Below are 17,510 nucleotides of genomic sequence, written 5' to 3'. Positions count from 1 at the left end.
GTTATTATTGGCGTATTCTCAATTATCCTTCCATATTACCGAGTAATTGTTTTGAAAAGCACATTATAGAACAAAATATTTTTCGACTCTTATCATCAAAAAGCAAAATACGAGAGTGCCGTTCAGCTGGTTGCAAAGATTGTAAAGAAGTTCGATAGTTTGGGAGCAGTCGACTATCTTCTGCAACAATTTTAGAAAAAATTGTATTTAACGATCAACGAACTTAGCCGATTTTGTGACTTTACAATATACTTTAGCGAATTCAACGAGAAACAACTGAAGGAGAATGATACAATATCAAACCTTTACGGAGTTTTAGTCAGCCATAAATCATTCTCACTTTCAACCAACGACGGTGAGGGGTTGTTATGTAACTTTCTCGTTTTACCGGAGATATACTATCTTTTATGTCTGGTGAGTTTTAAAAAAAGTATTCAATTGGAGACATATACAAAGCTACTGAGACAGTTAATGGCCTCGATACAATCAATCTAACACCACACGTAATTTTGTAAAAGAAGAAAGACTTTGTTGTAAGAAGCTTCCTTCGACTCACTAGCAACACTATAGCTTTTAACAGAGCTGAGTTTGACCAAAACTATCTTTACAAGGTAAATTTCAAACTTACTGGAACCCAATTTCGATAGCAAACCAAAAACGGGTTTTGCTAGAACTAGCTTTTGACTTGTTCTCAATCCGAGAGTCTTCCTTTGGCCTTGAAAAACCTCGGAAAACTGCTTCAAAGTGCAAAGATCATTTTCCAACTTTCAATGGGAGTAACTCGTTTAACTTGTGGTATGAGAACTGTAACCTTTTCTTATGTATAAATGAAGGTCAAGGAGCCGTCCTTTTGGGCTGATGAATCGCGAAGAAGTAATGGTGTACCCAGTTGTAGAATAGGAAAGTATACAGAAGGCAGGGCTTCAACAGAAACTGACCAAAATTCGTGAATTCTTTCATCGATATATATATACATAATTTGCTTACGGGAAGAAGGATTGAGTACCAAAAGTTACAACGGTCTGTGTTTCTATCGCATCGATGACGAATCAATAGACCGTTCTGAAAGTTGTAGTCAAGAAAGCTGCAACACTTTTACTTTTCCTTGCACGGAAACTTCGAAAATCTCTTTTCTTTACTGTACAATGCAAATTTAAGTATTCTTGATCTTCCAATATTTCTAGAGTTGTCTTTTTCTCACTAAGTAACGAAAGTTAGTCTTGTTCGGCAAACTACGATCTGGTGATTAATGATTGGGGGATTTGGGTCTAACTGGAAGTAGTAGTGTATCCTTCCTTTCGCACCAAGTAGATAAATTGTGAAATACTGATTGTTGAACGCCTGCAGATTCTTTACGTAAGCCTAAATATACACATAAAATATTACGAGCTCTTTTTAAGTCAAGGTCACTTCTCCATCCTGTTATATATGACAGTATTCAAGTTGACGATGCTCAGTGCCACTCGAAAGACGATATTGACAAAATTGTTAGAAGAAAAATTTGAAAAGAAAGAGTGGATGAACCCCGCTCTCTGTAGTGGATTGGCAAAAGAGTCAAAGCACGCTTTGCTTCAATAGTTGGAATTTGTTTGTCAAGGACGACGCCGTTGCAAACTTGTCTTGTTGTTGACTCTAGTTGTTCCAAAGCTATATAGAAAAGGAGTTTGAAGATACTTGTGTATTTATTTCTAGAAGAGTTCCTACTATACTGCAAACTTTCTTTTGTGTCTTTAGTGACAACTGTACTATAGACAGGAGCTGTCAATTAGTCACTGGTGGGACGTTTTCGTATTTTACTGTTTGGAAAGCTCTCGCGAAGTATATTAGCAATAGTTGTAAAATTAAATGAAAGTTATGATGAGCATTATTAGAGTTTGAACACAGCCTGCAACACAGGTTGAAACTTCTCAGTTGAGTATCCAAACTGAATTGTACGCATTACTGTGACAGTTTTGTACGATATTGTGAGGAAAAGATCTAAAAGCATGATAATATTTTTGTTGGAGGTTGACCACATACGATCTTCGAATCTAGAGTTGAATAGGCTTGAGAAACATGGATACTGAATTTTCTCACTTGACTACAATATCGAGCAAAATTGGACAATTGCAAGTTGTAAAGGAAACTCACTCCTTGTGAATTACGTTCGCATGACAGTGTGCAATTCATCTTATTTCCTGATCGCTCTTTTGTTCAAATTGCACAGGTCTCATCTAGTATTCACAACCGGTCCAATCCCTTTTCTGGATTGACAGAACGACAAATCTTTTCTTGTATCCAAAATTAGTAACTTCAGCTATTATTTAATCCTCTTATTATTATTCCACATTCGCACAAATCTTTCTTGTGAATAAATCATCCAAGAAAAATTTTTTGTCAAAACTTCAAAGTCACTATGAGGGTCTGTTGAGAATCAAGCACGACTCTTCTTGAATGGATGAGACCGTTTTATTCTGCAAAAATATATCTCAGTAGCCACATTCGAGCTTATCAAGTGATTCTTTGAGTTCTTGCATATATCAACTGTACCTGACTAAGCAGATTATATACTCCATTTCCGTTCATTTGCCATAAAAGGAAAGAGCCAATTACTTTGATTCGAGAAGAGAACACTGAATAAATACTTGGAACATAGTGAAAACACAGATTTGTCTTGAGCAAAAAGCCTCAATTGGTATTTGACTTCTTCATGTTGATAGCCACATTTTATCGACAAGAGAAAAGAGAAAGTCAAACTGTATGTGAAGCAGGTCTACCAAAACACACACTCTCCTTTTCGAATGCATTTTCTGCGGATTATGCATAAAAAAGTTACGTTGCTGAAAAGAAGAATGTTGTTTACCACAAAAGGCCACATACAATTATTGAAAGCTTATTTCTAGGATTTATCAACACACAAAGTTACGTTATGATGAGTTCACTATTTTTACCAAAAGAAGGATGTATGCAACTCATTGCGAACCCATCATTATTCCATCATGGAAACCAAACCTCGTCCGGCCCTCCATAAAGCGGCCACCCAGCTTCCTCTTCCCTACTCAATTCCTCTCAGGGACCTTCACGTGATCGGCCAGCTCTTCGCGGTCATTTCAATAAACAGAAGGTTGGGTGATATGGCTTCCCTATATGTATCGTATATAGCAGCAAGTCTAATATTTTTTTGTCTGATTTCTGCTGTGGTTCACATTTCTATAAAGAGGTTTTTAACTGAATATAACTATATTACAAAAGAGGAGCAACTGCATTTTCTTTCATATGATGACGAGGTAACCGAGGGTCTTTGCGCACAAGCACTCTCTCTTTTTCATTCAGTAATGGCAAAGAGTACTCAAGGGTTTATGGATTAGAAGATCCAAGTCGATATTCCAAGGAAACTGACAGAAAGACTCGCAAACTAGTATGTACTCGTTTCCCTAGTTTTCTTTTTGTGAACTTCAGCAGGTAGCTCTTCATTTGATAGGCACAGAAAACAATACACTACTGGAAGACAACGACATAGTGGTGTTTCTTGATGGTAGAGACGCTTTCTATATGAGAGAAACGAGTGGGCTTAGAAAAGACTTTGCCAATACGGACAAGGACTTGTTTTTAGGAGCCGAAAAAAATTGCTGGCCTTTTTCTTATAACCCTTTCTCTAATATTTCATTAAATTTATATGATCCGAAGACTCAAGAGAGGCCGTGGGTGTGGAGCTTTAAGGCCGAGAAACTCTGCGATACTCTGAAACTCGAGTCTTTCAAACGATCTGGAGAAGGGCCATATGCGTTTCCTAATGGTGGTGGCTTCATTGGGAGGTGGAAAAAAGTGAAGGAATTTGTTGATTTAAATTGGGAAGTGTTCTACAAAGTTTTAAAACCTGAACAACGAGACGACCAAGCGTCGACATCAATTGCCTTTTTACTATCCATCGACAAATCTATTGTTTTAGACAACAAAGCCCATTTTATACAGTGCACGGATCGTCTCGAAGGAGTCTTTGACAATTATTGTTTGTCGAACTCAACATATATTAATAGAGATACCAAGACCTTTCCGTACTTTCATCATCATAATGGAGGTGGCAAGGTCTACCTTGAAACCTGTATGCAGTTTATAGAAAACTTAGGGCGTCGGAGTGCGTCGGATTGTTTTTGGATAAGTGGCGATACTGGAAAAAAGATTTTTTTGAAAGATGTTTGTAGAGAACAGCGAAAATGTTGTAGATTTCTTGATTCCAATTAAAGTTTCTTACATTTTTGTTGCTACCATTGTTTAAATGAAAATTTCTCTGGTCTTTATGTGTTAAAGGAAGAGAAGAGGTTCATTAGTTTTGTGCGATGTCAAGTCAAATTTTGTCACTGCATTAAAGTTATGCTTCTTTAAGTATCGTCATTATGTCAAGAAATTATTCCAAGAAAGAAACGAAAAATATTTTTTGAAATCTTTGCTCGCTCAATAATCTTTAAGTTATTTTTTAGGAAACTACCATTTCAATTAGCTTGATGACTAATAATTTCCAAACAAATTTTATCGAGTCCTTGAGGAGCTTTGGCAACTCAATAACTTGCCTTTGGATATCCACTGGTAGAAAATTAAAGTTTGTCATAAAGACGTTATTCTGAAAATGCGAAAGGTTTCTACAAATACAATAGCTTTTTTGTGGCTTAGTACATCAAGATTTTCCAAAGCCGTTCATGCTCCAGTTTGCCTTGAGAGCTTCACGTATTATATTTTTCAAGGGCCATCGAAGTAATCAGTGATCGACTGTAATGGACTATAATCACTAGAACGGATTTATTTTGAAACTATTTGTGCTACTGAAGAAAAGAAATGAGGTAGCCAGAAAAATAGAACTTGAAGTGACTAAGCAATTTGGCGAACGATAGTCCAAATTACAGGAGTTTGTTGATCAATTTGAAATTATTTTAATCGAAGAAAAAAATAGTTTAAGTTCTATTGGGTATACTTGCTCTCAATAGTCGTCCATTTCTATTTACATGTTTCTTTTGTTCAACTGTACAAGGTTCTCGTCGAAAAGATTTACCACTTGCATTTTTCGGTACCTCATCAATAATTGCCATTTGTCTTCGAAATTTGAAAGCTGCAAGTCTCTTCTTACAGAATCCTATCAATTGTGTGGAAGTCAATTCCAAACCGTGTTTCAAAGCAACGTAAGCATTCAAAGCTTCTACTCTATATTTGTCAGGTATGCCAACACACTGCAGCCATACGAACAGCACGTAATTTTGTAGTACATCCTCAACTTCAAGAGGGTATATTTTGTAGCCAGAAGCCACAGCATACCCTTTATCCTGTCAACTAAGTAGGCATAACGAACTTAATCCATTACTGCAATGTCTCGGATATGAAACCATCCTCGAAGCAACACTTTTTGTGGATGCACTGTGGAGTCATCTTTTTGCTCCAAGCGGCTTATTCATAATCTCTGGTATGTTTCCACCAATCATTTTAGAGTATTATGCCTTATTGGCCATATAAGACTACCCGTACCCGACATAATCTGATTCTCATTGAAAAGGATGATTTTGGCTTAACCAATGAATTAAAGCATGCATATTTGGAACATTGAGAAATAGGCTAGCGCGATGCCATGCAATAAATGAGTCAAACACTAGTCAAACCAAATGCTTCAATTACGAAGATAGCACCAGCTCCAGTGGACGTAGAACGGTGGTCTACGAAATGCCTTGGCATGTGATTGAGTTGGTCAATGCTCAACGGGTGCATAATGCATGCCAGATCTTTTCCCTCTTTCTTTATAGTTTCAATGGTAAAATAAAACCTTTGATTATAAGTAGACAGTGATATACGAATCTCTAACCATGACTTACATTGCTGAGAAGCGGATGGGTGCGGTTGAGGTTCTTATTCGTCATCTTCTTTACGCTGCTATAAGGAACTAAATCTTCTAAAAGGAAGTGCTCCAAAATATTTGTATTCTGAAACAGTAGGTAATGTCTCCTTTTCAGTTACCAAGTATACTTTTCCAACTGACTCGTATCGCCACATATAGCCATGACTCAACATTTATGAGAAATAATCCGCATATCCAATAAATCAAAAAAATCTTCGAGATACTTCAACAAATGAATAGAGTGGCCTTGATTTGTTGTCAGCAAAACGTTGTCATCTGCAAACATCAATTCAGGTGATCTACCGGATAAAAAAAAGTTCACTAACTGAGATGCTTGGTAAGGTAAGGGAAGGATGGATGTTCATGATAATGAAGATGAATACAGCGAACATGTGTTTGGTACTTCAAAGATATCATTCATAAAAATATTGAATAATATTGGAAATTTTTGATCTCTTTCAATTTACATCCCATAGAAAAGCAGCCACAATAGACTACGGTCCTCTTAACAGAACGAAAACAAAATTTGAGCTTGATATTCAGTACAATGGCATGATAAAGTACCAACCATGTTGCCTCAATGCTCGAACTGTGCTTTTTATTCAACACAAATTTGCAGTCGATTCAACATAATTGCACTAATCTTGAGCAAACTGATTCTAAGAGATCGATTCGTATCCATTTTTATTCTATCTCCTAATTAGATAAGAACAGATGTGTTCTATGCAAATAGAGAATAATCCAGTGATATTTGAAACAACTAACACTATTAATTGAAAGTTATTCGGCAGAATTACCAATAGGTCTAATGTTTGGAAGAAATACAACCCAATTATTTTTACAGAAGAAATATTCGTTCTTCATAAGAGAAAAATAAAGGAAGCTTATGGAAAAGTAAACCTTCTTCCAAGCTCCCTGCAAGAGTTTTTCAACAGAAATCGAAGCATGTGGCTGAAGAGGAATGAATCGCTTCAAAGGAAAACACTTTGGACTGTACAAATGGATAAGTGTAAAAAAGCAAGACCAAGAGAAACGGGGCATGTGAAACTCAACTAGAAACGACACTTATACTTAAAATAGTCATTTATTCAAACAATCCTGTCCAAAGCACAGTTTATCCAATGAAAGGTAGTATCATTTTTGGAATTAACAACGGTCTCATGATTCCGACATCAATATTTAGGCGTTTTAAGAACTGTAACAGCACTGCGATCATAAGAAGGGTTTTTACTGAGCACCGCCATGACAATCACTTAGTCTGATTTCAGCTAATTTTTGGAAGAGGGTTCCAAAGAATTAACGGCCAGCTTATGTTGTGAAAGGTTGTGAGAGAACTTTTTATCTCAAACTTTGTCAAAGTTGGCCTTTCCCCTTCAGTTTTGGACTGTTGAACTTGAGCTGAAGGAGATCAGGAAAATACTATAGGTAAATTTTCGTGCAGTTGGCGTGTCAGTCTAGTTGGTGCGATTGAAGCTCACTGAAAGAATTTAGCACAACTTGTCGAAACATCTAGAACTTTTAAACAGCGAAGCTTGAAAGTTAGCAGCCATTGGTTAAATAGCTTAACAGCTGTAATACTAATATTCACCTGGGGTCCCGAGGTGGAGAGGCGAAGTGGTGAAAAGCTCCAACTGGAGCAACGTTGGCGTTTATGCATTTCATCTAATTGCTGTTGTTTGCACAGTCAAGAAGTTAAAATTGTTTTGAGTGATGCAGCTTATTTTATCTTCACACGAAGAACTCAGATAAGTCTTCCTTGTACGGATAAGCCGTGCACCTGAATAATTAACCGTCAAAAAGAAGCCAATGGTGGAATGGACGAGTTCTGGTCGCAGATGAACTTGTTGATTTTCACGAATACATTGATTAGAAAATCGAACTATAGTGGAATTCTATTCTTTCGAATTTTTGTGTAGGGTTGTCTTACGTCAAAATGTCATTCAATTTGTCAGAATTCGCTTTCGCCTACTTAAAAAAGTAGACTGTTCATTTTCGTAACTTGCGTAAACAAACTATTAAACGGCTTCAAAATTATTTACAAAAAAGTCTCTATACGAAGGAACAATATTTGTATATGTTGCCGGACACTCGTCTGGTTTGGTGCTTTGCTCAGAATAAAGTTGAAAGGATAGAATGTTTTGCTAAAAAAGTTTTGGTGACAGCCAGAAGATTTACAATCATTTGAAACTTCTTATTCTTTGAAGAGTTCGAACGTATTTCGGTAGTTTTACTGCAGTACGTGTTATGAGATTATGTTGCGCCATTTGCCATTACTTATGAGTACAATACTCTGCAGTAGGAGAAATTTTGGTCGTTTTACAAATATTTCTAATTGAATGCAACGCCACAACAACGTATCTCATGCTTGTCTATTGAAGTGAACTTATTGACGAAGCGTCTTTCACGGAGATGGTTCATTACTGAATAAAATAAGACGTTCTTCTACACTTGCACCTTTGTTTTCGAATATGAAACTTGTTGTCACTCAAGAAATTTACAATATACGCTATCATCCTATCCATTGCGGTAAGGACAGCTACTTGCTGTCCATTTGCAGGTCTCTATCCTGCATTGCTGATGAGAAGTTATCTACTTCTGTTAACTGTCAATAAGGCGATTCTATTCTTCGTTTTGTAAACACTGCCGCGTAACCTTAAAAACGGCCAAAAGAAGTAACATTGGAGTGGCCAAGCGGACACAAATTCAGGTCTTCTGTTTTCACTTCCCAAGTCAATTTCTAGGCTCCATATATTCAACTTGACTCGTGAGAACTTTGAAAAGTGACTTTGTCAGTGCTGACTATGGAAGAGAGCTTTTGGCTGTAAGCCCTTGTGCAACAGACCTTCACTTAGTTGAAATCTCTGCTCATTTAAATGTTTTAACTTACACAGTTCCCAATCGTTTCCAACAGGTTAGTGAGAAAGAATTTCTGACCAGATGCTCTCACAAAATTCTTTTAGATAGCGTTACTAAAATAAAGACTGGTCAGAAGGAAGTGTTTATCCAATATCGAGTATTTTGTCCCAGACCGAAGCAAGTGTTGAGCTGAAATAGACAATATGGTATCAACTCATTCTTTTAAAACTCACGGAAATGTGCCCGAAACGATATTCGAACTCTCTATCTTTCACTAGCTATCCAATCACAAGCCTTGAAGCTTTCCGCGAAAACTACACTCGCGAATAGCCATTCATTGCCTTCTGAACGAGCAAATTGTGTGAAGTCGTAAAGATATTTGGTATGAAACGAAGAACAAATCAGGACTCTTCAAGAAAACATCGGTTTCAACTCACCATAGACTGAATGGCATAAGAGTAGTTCCGAAGTATTTCGATAAGCTCTTGCTCCTTTGTTGGAGTTTGAAGAAAACTATAACTGCCGCATCCAACTTCGCTTGTGCTGTACCTTTAGACTAGCTGTCCTTCTTTACTCAAACTCCTTTTGTTGGCAACTCTTTTCCTTCTGCTTGCAAACTCGCGAATCAAGAAGTTTGCTTCACAAAAGAGAATATTTGTAGCTCTACGAAAACACAACGTATTTAATTTAAGCAAACTGGAGGCCGCAATAATGAATATATTTTTGAAACACTGGGACATACTTGCGTTAATAGTTCATTTTCCGTGATTTCTTCTCAGAGATTTTTGAGTACTCTGAAAATGTGTGTGGATTCCACCGAATGTTTCGTTGAAAGTAGCACTCTTTATTTTTACGGCCGGACTGGAGAGGATTTCTTTTTTTGAACACTTGAAGAAATGTAGCTGCAACGTTAAGCTTCCTTTGAATAGATGGTGGATATATTTTCCATTGCAGAAGTCCCCATTAGAGCTAGGTTTTCAATGAAGCAACCTTTATCTTGAGAAGGCGGCAGTTTATTAGTTGTATTCTAAAATGCATTTCCAATTGTTGTATACATACTCGTCTTTTGACAAGTATTAAATTTCTTAGTTTCTGAAAGAGTTGATTTATCATAAGCATTCGTGAAAACCAGGAAGCTATCTTGATAATATGATTACAGCTGCATTTTACTGTGTCAAAAGATATACGAGACACGATGTAACTCTCCCTTGGTAGACTAAACAAAACATTTACTGACCGGAAATGAAATGAGTTACTTGGCAGCTACTCTGATGAAAGTTTGGCGATTTCTACGCAGCCGAAGCCGTTGAGACAGTTTAGTTACCAAAGCAAATATTGCGATTCGAAACATGTTTTATTTCAGAAAGTCACTGTTTACACCATGGAGTCAAATCCATATCACATTCCAGTTTAAAAGCCATCTTCCAGATAGGCAATGGATCATCGTCTAATTTGTCACAGGAAACCTTCTCAAATCTTGACGTGTTCAATCCGTAAAATCCAAGATCTTCTAATAAAAGGTATTTCATGTCTTCAGGAGCTTGACTTTCTGTCCTTTGAGGAGAACAGTCTATGGAAAACAGCGTTCGTGAGTATCCTCAGGCACTTCAAATGGCCACAAATTTAGTGCTTTGAAACGTTTCACCATATTGTCGTCTTCTCTGCCCCAACCCCAAAAGGCACTTCCATAGCCATTAATGAGCTTCAACTGCATAGCAGTAAAGACAATGTTGCCTGCTCCGCTGCCTTCATAGTGAACGTGAGGATGCAAGTTCGGTAAAGTAAGGTGGTACGGAACTGTACTCTTAGGGCATCGGTAAAGAAAGTTATGAGTCATTGGTACTGTATCTGCGTCTTGTAAACAATAGCAGTCAAAAGAACGGTCTATCAAAGACAAAAAAGCAGCGTTAAAGAGCAAACCTTTTTTAAATAAATAGTCATCCGCTTGCTCGGCAAAGAATATTTCATACGATGCGTTTTGGAACTGGCTGAGGTATCGTGAGAAATATATCCGTATGAACTTCTCCTCAGTAGGTCTATTCCGAATAGGGACAATTATAGCGATGGAAGGCTTCACGTTAATATTTTCTTGCTGATGTTGGCTTTCTTTGCCGTAATTTCGACAGAAAATAAAAACTGTCGTTGCCAACAATAGGAAAGTCAACAAACCAACACTTGGTTTTTTCATGATAGCGGGTTGAAACAACTTAAAATTCGAGAAAATCGAAGCAAAATGAACGCTATTTTAATTTGACGCCACGGACATTCTCTTTGAGGCTGTTTCGGCGAAAGTTTTCCAAGCTTTGGTATAGCACGGAAAAGTTCTGTTATTGAAACCATGTTGTCAAAGATACGAAGATTTCGAGGACAAAGCGTTCTTTTTCTAGCAGTTACGGTTGTTTTTCTGGTATTTCTTTATTCTCGGAAACGAGAAGGAAAAGCAAACGTCACTATTACAAAGCCAGTTAAGACTCTCTTTGTCACCGGCTGGTATGGACAACTTAACAACAATCTACTTCTCATCATTAATGCACTATTCGTTGGTGGTTTAATTAATCGGAAAGTCGTTTGTTCCAAGAACGAGATGTTTGACTTTTTCGATTTTTCTCTTTTCGAACAATATGGAATGTTTGTAGAACAGTCAAAGGAAGATATTCAAACGAATGGAACTACAAAGATCGACAAACTACGGGGCATTTTATTGGAAGATCCTGCTGTTCTAGCTCTCTATATCAATAGCGGGAATCATTTGCAAGTCACTGCGGAGGAAATTTAATATGTTTGTCTGTCACCAGCGCAGAAGCAGCTAGCTTTTTCACTATTACGTTGGAATGAGAAACATTTAAGCTTCATGGAATTTGTTTTACGAGACTTAGGTCTTACTAAACGTAATTTTGTCGCCGTTCATTTAAGAAACCTAGACCTAGATTGCCATTTGTTTATTGCAAACTACCCGAAATGGATCGGAGAAAGAGTGAATGCTTCTTGTCCATGGAATGTTTCTACAGTTTCGAAGATTGTTTCAGACTTGCAGTTGAATCAGATGCCCTTGTTTATTGCTTCTGATGGACAAGCACCAACAGTCGATAATGGATTTTTCGAAAGGGAGGTAATTTCACTGGGAAACTTCTCATCCGAGTTAAAGATTCCTGCAAAGTATGTGGATCTATTTGTACTTTCTGAAGCAAGAGTTCTTTTTGGTAATTTTATCAGCACCTTTTCTAACAATGCTGCTTCTATGATGATGACGAAGTATCCACAGAATGTGGTTATCTTTTCATCCCCTCCATTGTGCGAAGCTGGCAAAAGTTTTTGGCAGTGTTCCAGATTTGCCTTTTGGTGCATGTAGTCAGCTTCTTCGTTTCACGAGTAAATGCATTCTTACAACGTTATTGGAAATTCTAACTTTGAGTATAGGTAGTATTTAAATATTTTTTGAAGTCGAAGTTTTTCAACCCTCTTATAATAAACTATATTTTGTTTAATCCAGATTCTATCTCTTCTTGTAATATAGAGTTGAAGTCAGATTGTGGTTTGAAATCGATATCTTCTCCTTGTGCAAAAGTTTTTCGAAATGTCTGTGACGTATTTCAAGAAGGGTCAGCGACTTTGAGGGCTTTTTCTGCTCATGCAAGGATTAAAAACTATAGGAGGTATAGTGTGCTCTCCCGAAGAAAGCTGACGGCCAACGCATGCTGCTATATCATTTCCATTTATCACTTTATAATTTTACCTTTGAAATAATCTTACTTGAAATCTTCGGATATCAACATATTCAATCCTTCTGTATGATTCAGTATGAGGAAGAATAGTCTCATCCTTGTGCAACACTATAATGTTGGGTAGATCCAACCAAAATAGTATCACATGGACCATTTGAAGCAGTTACGCTGCGTTGCAAGGTCAATATGAAAGATGGCAGGCAGGGTCCGATATCATCTTATTACAGAACCAACTTTGGATGACGTACATAAGCTTTGCGTGCAACTTCGAAGTGATGCAAAAGATGAAAGAATTCTATTTCATTATAACGTCCATTAGTTCAAAAGCACCCCCCCCCCCCCCCCAGCTGGTAAGGTAACGATGGAAACTAGTTCTCGTTGATTCCAGAGACGAACTCAATAATAATATTTCATTATTCAGCGAGAATCACACACACTCTGTGCAACTCTCATTTGAAAGCTGGCTTGGAACTTCATCCGCATTGGTTTTCGATTGCTCTAATACAGTTTTGATAGTTTCAACCTTTCTTGATTTTGCTGAAAGAAGAGACAAACTTGCGTCAATATCGGACACATATTCGGATCAAGTAGAAGAGAGTAACTCTGCAAGCGACAAGAATGCTTGGAAAAGGGAGCTCAAGTCTTTTCAAGAGAGTATTCTATTCGCGTCTTGCGGAGCGAAAGAGACTTTGCCAACCGGTCCTTATTTTGGGCAGATATTTTCACTTCTTGTTTAATATCTCTTACTCAGTTGGCTTGTCGCTGGTTCCTACTTCGATCCCTACTATCTGGGGTTCGATTAGAGATGTTGGATCGAATTCTAGGAAAGTTGAGTTACAAAAAGACAAGGCTTGGAGAACTTATTTGATAAGCAGTTTTTTATTTATCTATCGGAGACTAAGATATCTTCGAGGGTTTTCTCTGCTGTAACAAATTGTATTGCAGAGAATTGTATTCCAAGGACACTGTTTCCTAAACTGTTTCCTCAAGACTTGCTGTTGCTTCTCTTTTTAGAAATTTTTGGTTAGCCAAAGATATCCTTAAGTCTCTATACTGAACACTTCAAATGTGCGTCCATTTATCCACTCTGTTTGGCTCAGCTGCCATCGTCATTGTCGACTAATGAAAAAAGAAAGGATCCGAGAAAATGATCTTCTAAATTGAAAATTGTATTAGAGACTTCAATAGAAATTTTATTGTTGGAGAAAGAATGAATACTTCCGCTTCCTATAAATCCGTTCCATTTTTTAAACACCAAGTACGTTGTATCCGAAGGGTTCTTTATATTTTACTTGACAATATGCAGTCGTCTGCATATGGTTTATGATAGAAACTGAAAAGTCCACCTTACCTGAACAATTACCTATGTATTTCTTTACAAGTTCTATTGAGTTAGAATTACTGTAAAAGAGCTCTTATTTTTATAGCCAGATTCCTAAAGTTGGTAGATTGGGCGGTGGAAACGGTACTGTCTGTCGGAGTGTTTCCGTATGTTCTCAAGTTTTGCAGAGCTCATCTTTGGAGAGGCTTGAGTCATAATCCTTCCATTTTCATTTGAATTTTCAGGAGTTGATATTCATATGGCGAGAAAGGAATATGCCAAGATCATTCATATGTGTCAGATTTGCTAAGAAAAGAGGTCATGACTAGAAGTTAGACTTTTTGAATATCGACAAGGAAGAATCCTAAAAAAATCAAGCATTGGCTTTGTTTATTTCGTCGGCCATTTCTGGTTTTGCTCCTAAAAAGATTGATTGAAGTGACTTTACTTTCGTGGATAATATCAATGTTTTGACGGAAGCGTAATCTCATACACGAGACACTATCACAGCTAAAACTCATTTTCAAAAAAAGCTGTTGTTAGAAGTGGCCATTTTTCTTCTGTCAAATTTATCCAGAACTAGCCTCCAGTACGCAAGAACTTTTGGAAAGTGATGATTTCGTAAGAACAGCTTTGACAGTATAAGAAGCGATGAGTCTCGGGATAATTTTGCTTCAGTTTGATTCTTTTAGAATTTTCGCCTTCTGGAATTCCTTTTCATTTAGGAATTTATGAGACATTCTATCAATACGAGATTGGGGGTTTGATCCTCGCAATTGTTGCTCATGGCTTCATTATTAGTATCATTGAAGAGAAGAGTGATGATGCATTCCTATTTAGGACTTTTCTCAGAAAAGAACATCTTATTTCTGAAGAGCATGAATTTATGCACCTAACTTGGTACATATTTAGACTGGGGAAGTAGCGTGGTTACCCTCTTAAGAAATTAGAAAACTAACACGATATCTTCTGTAATGCCTTTTGGGAATTGACAGCGTTTTTTATTTAGTTTTCGCCTTGGTCGTTTCAAAGCCATATTTTATAGTCGAACACTGTTCTTCCAAATTCGACCGTTTTGATTGTTGTTTCCAAACTCTTTTTAGTCAAAAAGGTGTCGAGTATATGTAACTTTTGGACGTTTATTCGCTTTGAAGCTTCCTGACTTGAAAATTAAAACGTTTCGAGGCAAAGATTGACTGGAGGCAAGCGGTTGACTAACCTGAAGAACTGTATCGACAAGGAGGAACACTTCCCTAAAGGTAGGTACGAGTCACCAAACTCAACTGAGACTTGAAAGTGAAACATTCCGTGTCATATTTGCCCGATACATGGCAGAAGTAGGTTGATCGGATGCAGTCGTTACTCTGCACTCCCATAATACTATTGTTAATAAATGATAGAATGCGATCAATAGATATGAAGGGTATCTGAAAAGCCTAGTTGTTTCATGTTTGTCTCTGTAGTATTTGCCAGTAGAAATAATAGAAGTCTCTATTTATTGAAAACAAAAGCATGAACCTAACATGTTTTTTGCTTGAGTATTATGGATACTCTCTATAGAAACTGCATTCTGCGTTGTGCTGCTTCCGTTTACATACAACAACACGAGGGAAACATTCCTAGATTTTCTTTTCCGTTAATTCAAGAACATTTACTCTTCAAAAATTTACTATTTTCTATAGAATCCGAAGAATTATAGCAATACTTTCCAAAATAGCCGAAGATGTCGCTAGTTCCCGAGAAGAGTTCCTGTACAAATCTAAGAAAATATGCATTGAGTCTTCTTGGGTGTTATGCACCGTGACAAGTCGAGAGCACTGGTCTTTACATGACAAGTAAAATTTTAGTAAAAAGTTTGTTTGATGTCTTTGAGGCAGCAATTTCAAAACTGCTTGAAGGAAAGCATAAAAATGCCATTTCATAAAAGTTGTGCTAGTTCTAGGGTGGAAACATTCAACCCTCCAAAAGGAGAACAAAAATTATCTGCTTCATTAAGAAAGATTACAAATCTGAAACTGACTCTTGTTTGGTAAATTAAGAGTCATAAGATTGAGTATCTATTTAGAATTTTGACAACTTTAGAAGACTCGAAGAGATATTCACTGTCGCGACGATTCATCATTACGCCTATCTCACCATCATTCCAAAATTCTAAAAATTGCTGGCGACAAAAATTCAAAAATTGCCATGCCCTATAAAACAAGCGTTATGCTCAAATACCTAGCTTTTGTTATCTTTTTATCCACTATTGGAACTCTGGTTACTACTTTGTACGAGTTGTCAGTCCATCGAAATTCTTTAACGAAGCAGCAAGATGACGACCTATACAAGGAAGTAGATTTTCGTGTAGGAACTTGTATTGAACTTCGGAAGTGGCCAATAACAGGCCACAAACACTTGGTAGAAGAAATAAGATTGTTTAGTGAACTATATGGCGAAGACTTTGAGAGAGTTTCAAACTATACAAATATTGAAGATAACGTATTGGAAGATTCCTGTTTCCTTAGGCATGCGAGGAAATATCAGTCTCCAAATGGGGTTCTATGGCCTCGACGCTATTATCACTTTCCAGATTGGTTTCGTAATGATACGATACCTTGGAATGAGAAGAAAGATATTTTGTTTTGGAGAGGTAGTGCGACAGGCCCTATTTTGGATGAAGAAGAAGTGCCAGGAAAGTCCAATAGAAGGAAAATAGTTGAGTTGTTGCAGTCATTGAATCGTTCGGATGTTGATGTTGGATTTATTGCACTGTTTGATAAGGAAGAGAAATATGGTCATCTTTGGAAAGAACCTGTACCTCAGGAAGGCATTTTTCAATACAAATATGTTTTAAATATAGAAGGAAATGATTTGAGTAGCAACTTTCCACAAGCGCTATATTCCTGGTCGTGTCCCTTCCATCCATATCCTTTTTCTGTCGAAAGTGTATACTTCCGTAGCTTGAGACCTTGGCAACATTTCATTCCACTCTATCTCAATGGTTCGGATGTGGTTGCGAAGCTCCAGTTTTGCAAAGACAATGAAAAGTTCTGTCGTCAAGTTGGAGAGAATGGCAGAAAGATGATGGAGAAGTTTATGAATGAAAGCTTTTGTCATGAAATCAATCGACAAGTTTTGACACGCTTAAGGAATGTGCCTTTACAGAGTTAGTTGTAGAGGATGATGGAATGCTACATTCCTTCCTGTTTATCCATCATATATACCTAAAGTGTGTGCGACACATTTTCATATATTGCTTTTATAAAGTGGCGTGTTTACTTTGTGGCTTTCTCAGGTTTGCTCCATTTTTAGAGCCATGTTCTTGTGTTATCATCTCAACTCGTATCTTTGATGCAGAGAAGGTGAATAGAAAGAGACACAATATACGCAAACTCTTCATAGTTGAGGAGGTCGGCTTTCACGTTGCATATAGTTGATATGCCTTATGAAAGAAAAGTACAGTGCTTTTGTTCTAGAAGTTGTTCAACAATGAGCAAGTTTTGGATCTCATAATAAGATACTTTCACTTCACATTATGATTTTTTCTGTATTTTGTGAGAGAAACTACGCACAGACTTTGTGTAAGGGGAAGAAAAGACGCGCTAGATGGGACAGAATTGGTCCAAATTTCAAAGTATCATTTGAAGATTGCCTCCTCCAGTCGGTCCATCGAAGTATTTCGTAGATGATAATGAACTGTGGAGTTTGTCTACATGAACCTTGAATGGCCATTATTGTTTTAGAGAATAAATTTGGAACTATGGAAAATGGACAG

The 17,510-nt window shown here is 37.2% G+C and overlaps 11 protein-coding genes across 11 annotated transcripts in view; 6 read left to right on the top strand and 5 right to left on the bottom strand.

Moving 5' to 3' along the window:
* Positions 1 to 196: 196 nt before the first annotated feature.
* Gasu_16760 (uncharacterized protein) lies at positions 197 to 1,107 on the bottom strand. Its single transcript, XM_005707646.1, has 3 exons — positions 939 to 1,107; positions 629 to 715; positions 197 to 570 (listed from the first exon to the last, which is right to left on the bottom strand). Exons 1-3 carry the CDS (start codon positions 974 to 976, stop codon positions 492 to 494), a joined length of 204 nt encoding a protein of 67 aa, XP_005707703.1. The 5' UTR covers positions 977 to 1,107; the 3' UTR covers positions 197 to 491.
* On the bottom strand, positions 197 to 2,057 carry Gasu_16750 (uncharacterized protein). The gene is made up of 3 exons (XM_005707645.1): positions 1,357 to 2,057; positions 988 to 1,084; positions 197 to 933 (listed from the first exon to the last, which is right to left on the bottom strand). Exons 1-3 carry the CDS (start codon positions 1,374 to 1,376, stop codon positions 835 to 837), a joined length of 216 nt encoding a protein of 71 aa, XP_005707702.1. The 5' UTR covers positions 1,377 to 2,057; the 3' UTR covers positions 197 to 834.
* Positions 2,058 to 3,237: 1,180 nt separating this feature from the next.
* On the top strand, positions 3,238 to 4,362 carry Gasu_16740 (uncharacterized protein). The gene is made up of 3 exons (XM_005707644.1): positions 3,238 to 3,266; positions 3,313 to 3,397; positions 3,442 to 4,362. Exons 1-3 carry the CDS (start codon positions 3,256 to 3,258, stop codon positions 4,219 to 4,221), a joined length of 876 nt encoding a protein of 291 aa, XP_005707701.1. The 5' UTR covers positions 3,238 to 3,255; the 3' UTR covers positions 4,222 to 4,362.
* A 526-nt stretch (positions 4,363 to 4,888) lies between these two features.
* On the bottom strand, positions 4,889 to 5,367 carry Gasu_16730 (long-chain acyl-CoA synthetase). The gene is made up of 2 exons (XM_005707643.1): positions 5,318 to 5,367; positions 4,889 to 5,284 (listed from the first exon to the last, which is right to left on the bottom strand). Exons 1-2 carry the CDS (start codon positions 5,352 to 5,354, stop codon positions 4,926 to 4,928), a joined length of 396 nt encoding a protein of 131 aa, XP_005707700.1. The 5' UTR covers positions 5,355 to 5,367; the 3' UTR covers positions 4,889 to 4,925.
* A 1,919-nt stretch (positions 5,368 to 7,286) lies between these two features.
* Gasu_16720 (uncharacterized protein) lies at positions 7,287 to 8,877 on the bottom strand. Its single transcript, XM_005707642.1, has 3 exons — positions 8,448 to 8,877; positions 8,129 to 8,223; positions 7,287 to 8,084 (listed from the first exon to the last, which is right to left on the bottom strand). Exons 2-3 carry the CDS (start codon positions 8,215 to 8,217, stop codon positions 7,964 to 7,966), a joined length of 210 nt encoding a protein of 69 aa, XP_005707699.1. The 5' UTR covers positions 8,218 to 8,223; positions 8,448 to 8,877; the 3' UTR covers positions 7,287 to 7,963.
* Positions 8,878 to 10,048: 1,171 nt separating this feature from the next.
* Gasu_16710 (uncharacterized protein) lies at positions 10,049 to 10,577 on the bottom strand. Its single transcript, XM_005707641.1, has 2 exons — positions 10,382 to 10,577; positions 10,049 to 10,280 (listed from the first exon to the last, which is right to left on the bottom strand). Exons 1-2 carry the CDS (start codon positions 10,545 to 10,547, stop codon positions 10,078 to 10,080), a joined length of 369 nt encoding a protein of 122 aa, XP_005707698.1. The 5' UTR covers positions 10,548 to 10,577; the 3' UTR covers positions 10,049 to 10,077.
* A 370-nt stretch (positions 10,578 to 10,947) lies between these two features.
* Positions 10,948 to 12,195, top strand: Gasu_16700 (uncharacterized protein). Its single transcript, XM_005707640.1, has 2 exons — positions 10,948 to 11,465; positions 11,511 to 12,195. The coding sequence occupies exons 1-2, from the start codon at positions 11,049 to 11,051 to the stop codon at positions 12,057 to 12,059; spliced, it is 966 nt and encodes a 321-aa protein (XP_005707697.1). The 5' UTR covers positions 10,948 to 11,048; the 3' UTR covers positions 12,060 to 12,195.
* Positions 12,196 to 12,487: 292 nt separating this feature from the next.
* On the top strand, positions 12,488 to 13,232 carry Gasu_16690 (regulatory associated protein of mTOR). Its single transcript, XM_005707639.1, has 3 exons — positions 12,488 to 12,552; positions 12,596 to 12,787; positions 12,854 to 13,232. Exons 1-3 carry the CDS (start codon positions 12,509 to 12,511, stop codon positions 13,167 to 13,169), a joined length of 552 nt encoding a protein of 183 aa, XP_005707696.1. The 5' UTR covers positions 12,488 to 12,508; the 3' UTR covers positions 13,170 to 13,232.
* Positions 13,233 to 14,347: 1,115 nt separating this feature from the next.
* Positions 14,348 to 15,362, top strand: Gasu_16680 (uncharacterized protein). Its single transcript, XM_005707638.1, has 2 exons — positions 14,348 to 14,374; positions 14,432 to 15,362. Exons 1-2 carry the CDS (start codon positions 14,367 to 14,369, stop codon positions 14,676 to 14,678), a joined length of 255 nt encoding a protein of 84 aa, XP_005707695.1. The 5' UTR covers positions 14,348 to 14,366; the 3' UTR covers positions 14,679 to 15,362.
* Positions 15,363 to 15,847: 485 nt separating this feature from the next.
* Gasu_16670 (uncharacterized protein) lies at positions 15,848 to 17,016 on the top strand. Its single transcript, XM_005707637.1, has one exon. It carries the CDS (start codon positions 15,962 to 15,964, stop codon positions 16,904 to 16,906), a length of 945 nt encoding a protein of 314 aa, XP_005707694.1. The 5' UTR covers positions 15,848 to 15,961; the 3' UTR covers positions 16,907 to 17,016.
* A 241-nt stretch (positions 17,017 to 17,257) lies between these two features.
* The window catches only part of Gasu_16660 (uncharacterized protein), a 1,145-nt gene continuing 892 nt past the window's right edge, over positions 17,258 to 17,510 (top strand). The window contains exon 1 of the mRNA XM_005707636.1: positions 17,258 to 17,316. Within this exon, the coding sequence (XP_005707693.1) occupies positions 17,271 to 17,316 (46 nt within the window). The 5' untranslated portion in view covers positions 17,258 to 17,270. The remainder of the gene's footprint in view (positions 17,317 to 17,510) is intronic.

This window comes from Galdieria sulphuraria (assembly GCF_000341285.1).
Source record: "Galdieria sulphuraria unplaced genomic scaffold scaf_10, whole genome shotgun sequence".
Classification (NCBI taxonomy): domain Eukaryota; phylum Rhodophyta; class Bangiophyceae; order Galdieriales; family Galdieriaceae; genus Galdieria; species Galdieria sulphuraria.
The sequence above is the reverse complement of the archived record's forward strand: the minus strand, read 5'-3'. Positions and strand labels throughout refer to the sequence as shown.

Excerpts from the sequence above, each read along its gene's own strand:
- Gasu_16760 (XM_005707646.1), bottom strand. The coding sequence starts at position 976 with ATGTATATATATATCGATGAAAGAATTCACGAATTTTG. Across the intron at positions 716-938 it reads GAAAGAATTCACGAATTTTG|GCCAAAGGAAGACTCTCGGA; the intron begins GTCAGTTTCTGT and ends AGGTTTTTCAAG. Across the intron at positions 571-628 it reads GCTATCGAAATTGGGTTCCA|CTATAGTGTTGCTAGTGAGT; the intron begins GTAAGTTTGAAA and ends CTCTGTTAAAAG.
- Gasu_16720 (XM_005707642.1), bottom strand. The coding sequence starts at position 8,217 with ATGAGATACGTTGTTGTGGCGTTGCATTCAATTAGAAATATTTGTAAA. Across the intron at positions 8,085-8,128 it reads GCAGAGTATTGTACTCATAA|TAAAACTACCGAAATACGTT; the intron begins GTAATGGCAAAT and ends CACGTACTGCAG.
- Gasu_16750 (XM_005707645.1), bottom strand. The coding sequence starts at position 1,376 with ATGTGTATATTTAGGCTTAC. Across the intron at positions 1,085-1,356 it reads ATGTGTATATTTAGGCTTAC|CTTTCTTGACTACAACTTTC; the intron begins GTAAAGAATCTG and ends AAAGTGTTGCAG. Across the intron at positions 934-987 it reads GGTACTCAATCCTTCTTCCC|TTTCTGTTGAAGCCCTGCCT; the intron begins GTAAGCAAATTA and ends AATTTTGGTCAG.
- Gasu_16700 (XM_005707640.1), top strand. The coding sequence starts at position 11,049 with ATGTTGTCAAAGATACGAAGATTTCGAGGACAAAGCGTTCTTTTTCTA. Across the intron at positions 11,466-11,510 it reads ATAGCGGGAATCATTTGCAA|AAGCAGCTAGCTTTTTCACT; the intron begins GTCACTGCGGAG and ends TCACCAGCGCAG.
- Gasu_16740 (XM_005707644.1), top strand. Across the intron at positions 3,398-3,441 it reads ACAGAAAGACTCGCAAACTA|GTAGCTCTTCATTTGATAGG; the intron begins GTATGTACTCGT and ends GAACTTCAGCAG.
- Gasu_16670 (XM_005707637.1), top strand. The coding sequence starts at position 15,962 with ATGCTCAAATACCTAGCTTTTGTTATCTTTTTATCCACTATTGGAACT.
- Gasu_16710 (XM_005707641.1), bottom strand. The coding sequence starts at position 10,547 with ATGACTCATAACTTTCTTTACCGATGCCCTAAGAGTACAGTTCCGTAC. Across the intron at positions 10,281-10,381 it reads CTATGGAAGTGCCTTTTGGG|ACTGTTCTCCTCAAAGGACA; the intron begins GTTGGGGCAGAG and ends TGTTTTCCATAG.
- Gasu_16730 (XM_005707643.1), bottom strand. The coding sequence starts at position 5,354 with ATGGTTTCATATCCGAGACATTGCAGTAATGGATTAA. Across the intron at positions 5,285-5,317 it reads ACATTGCAGTAATGGATTAA|GGTATGCTGTGGCTTCTGGC; the intron begins GTTCGTTATGCC and ends GACAGGATAAAG.
- Gasu_16690 (XM_005707639.1), top strand. The coding sequence starts at position 12,509 with ATGAGGAAGAATAGTCTCATCCTTGTGCAACACTATAATGTTGG. Across the intron at positions 12,553-12,595 it reads GTGCAACACTATAATGTTGG|TTACGCTGCGTTGCAAGGTC; the intron begins GTAGATCCAACC and ends CATTTGAAGCAG. Across the intron at positions 12,788-12,853 it reads CCCCCCCCCCAGCTGGTAAG|CGAGAATCACACACACTCTG; the intron begins GTAACGATGGAA and ends TTCATTATTCAG.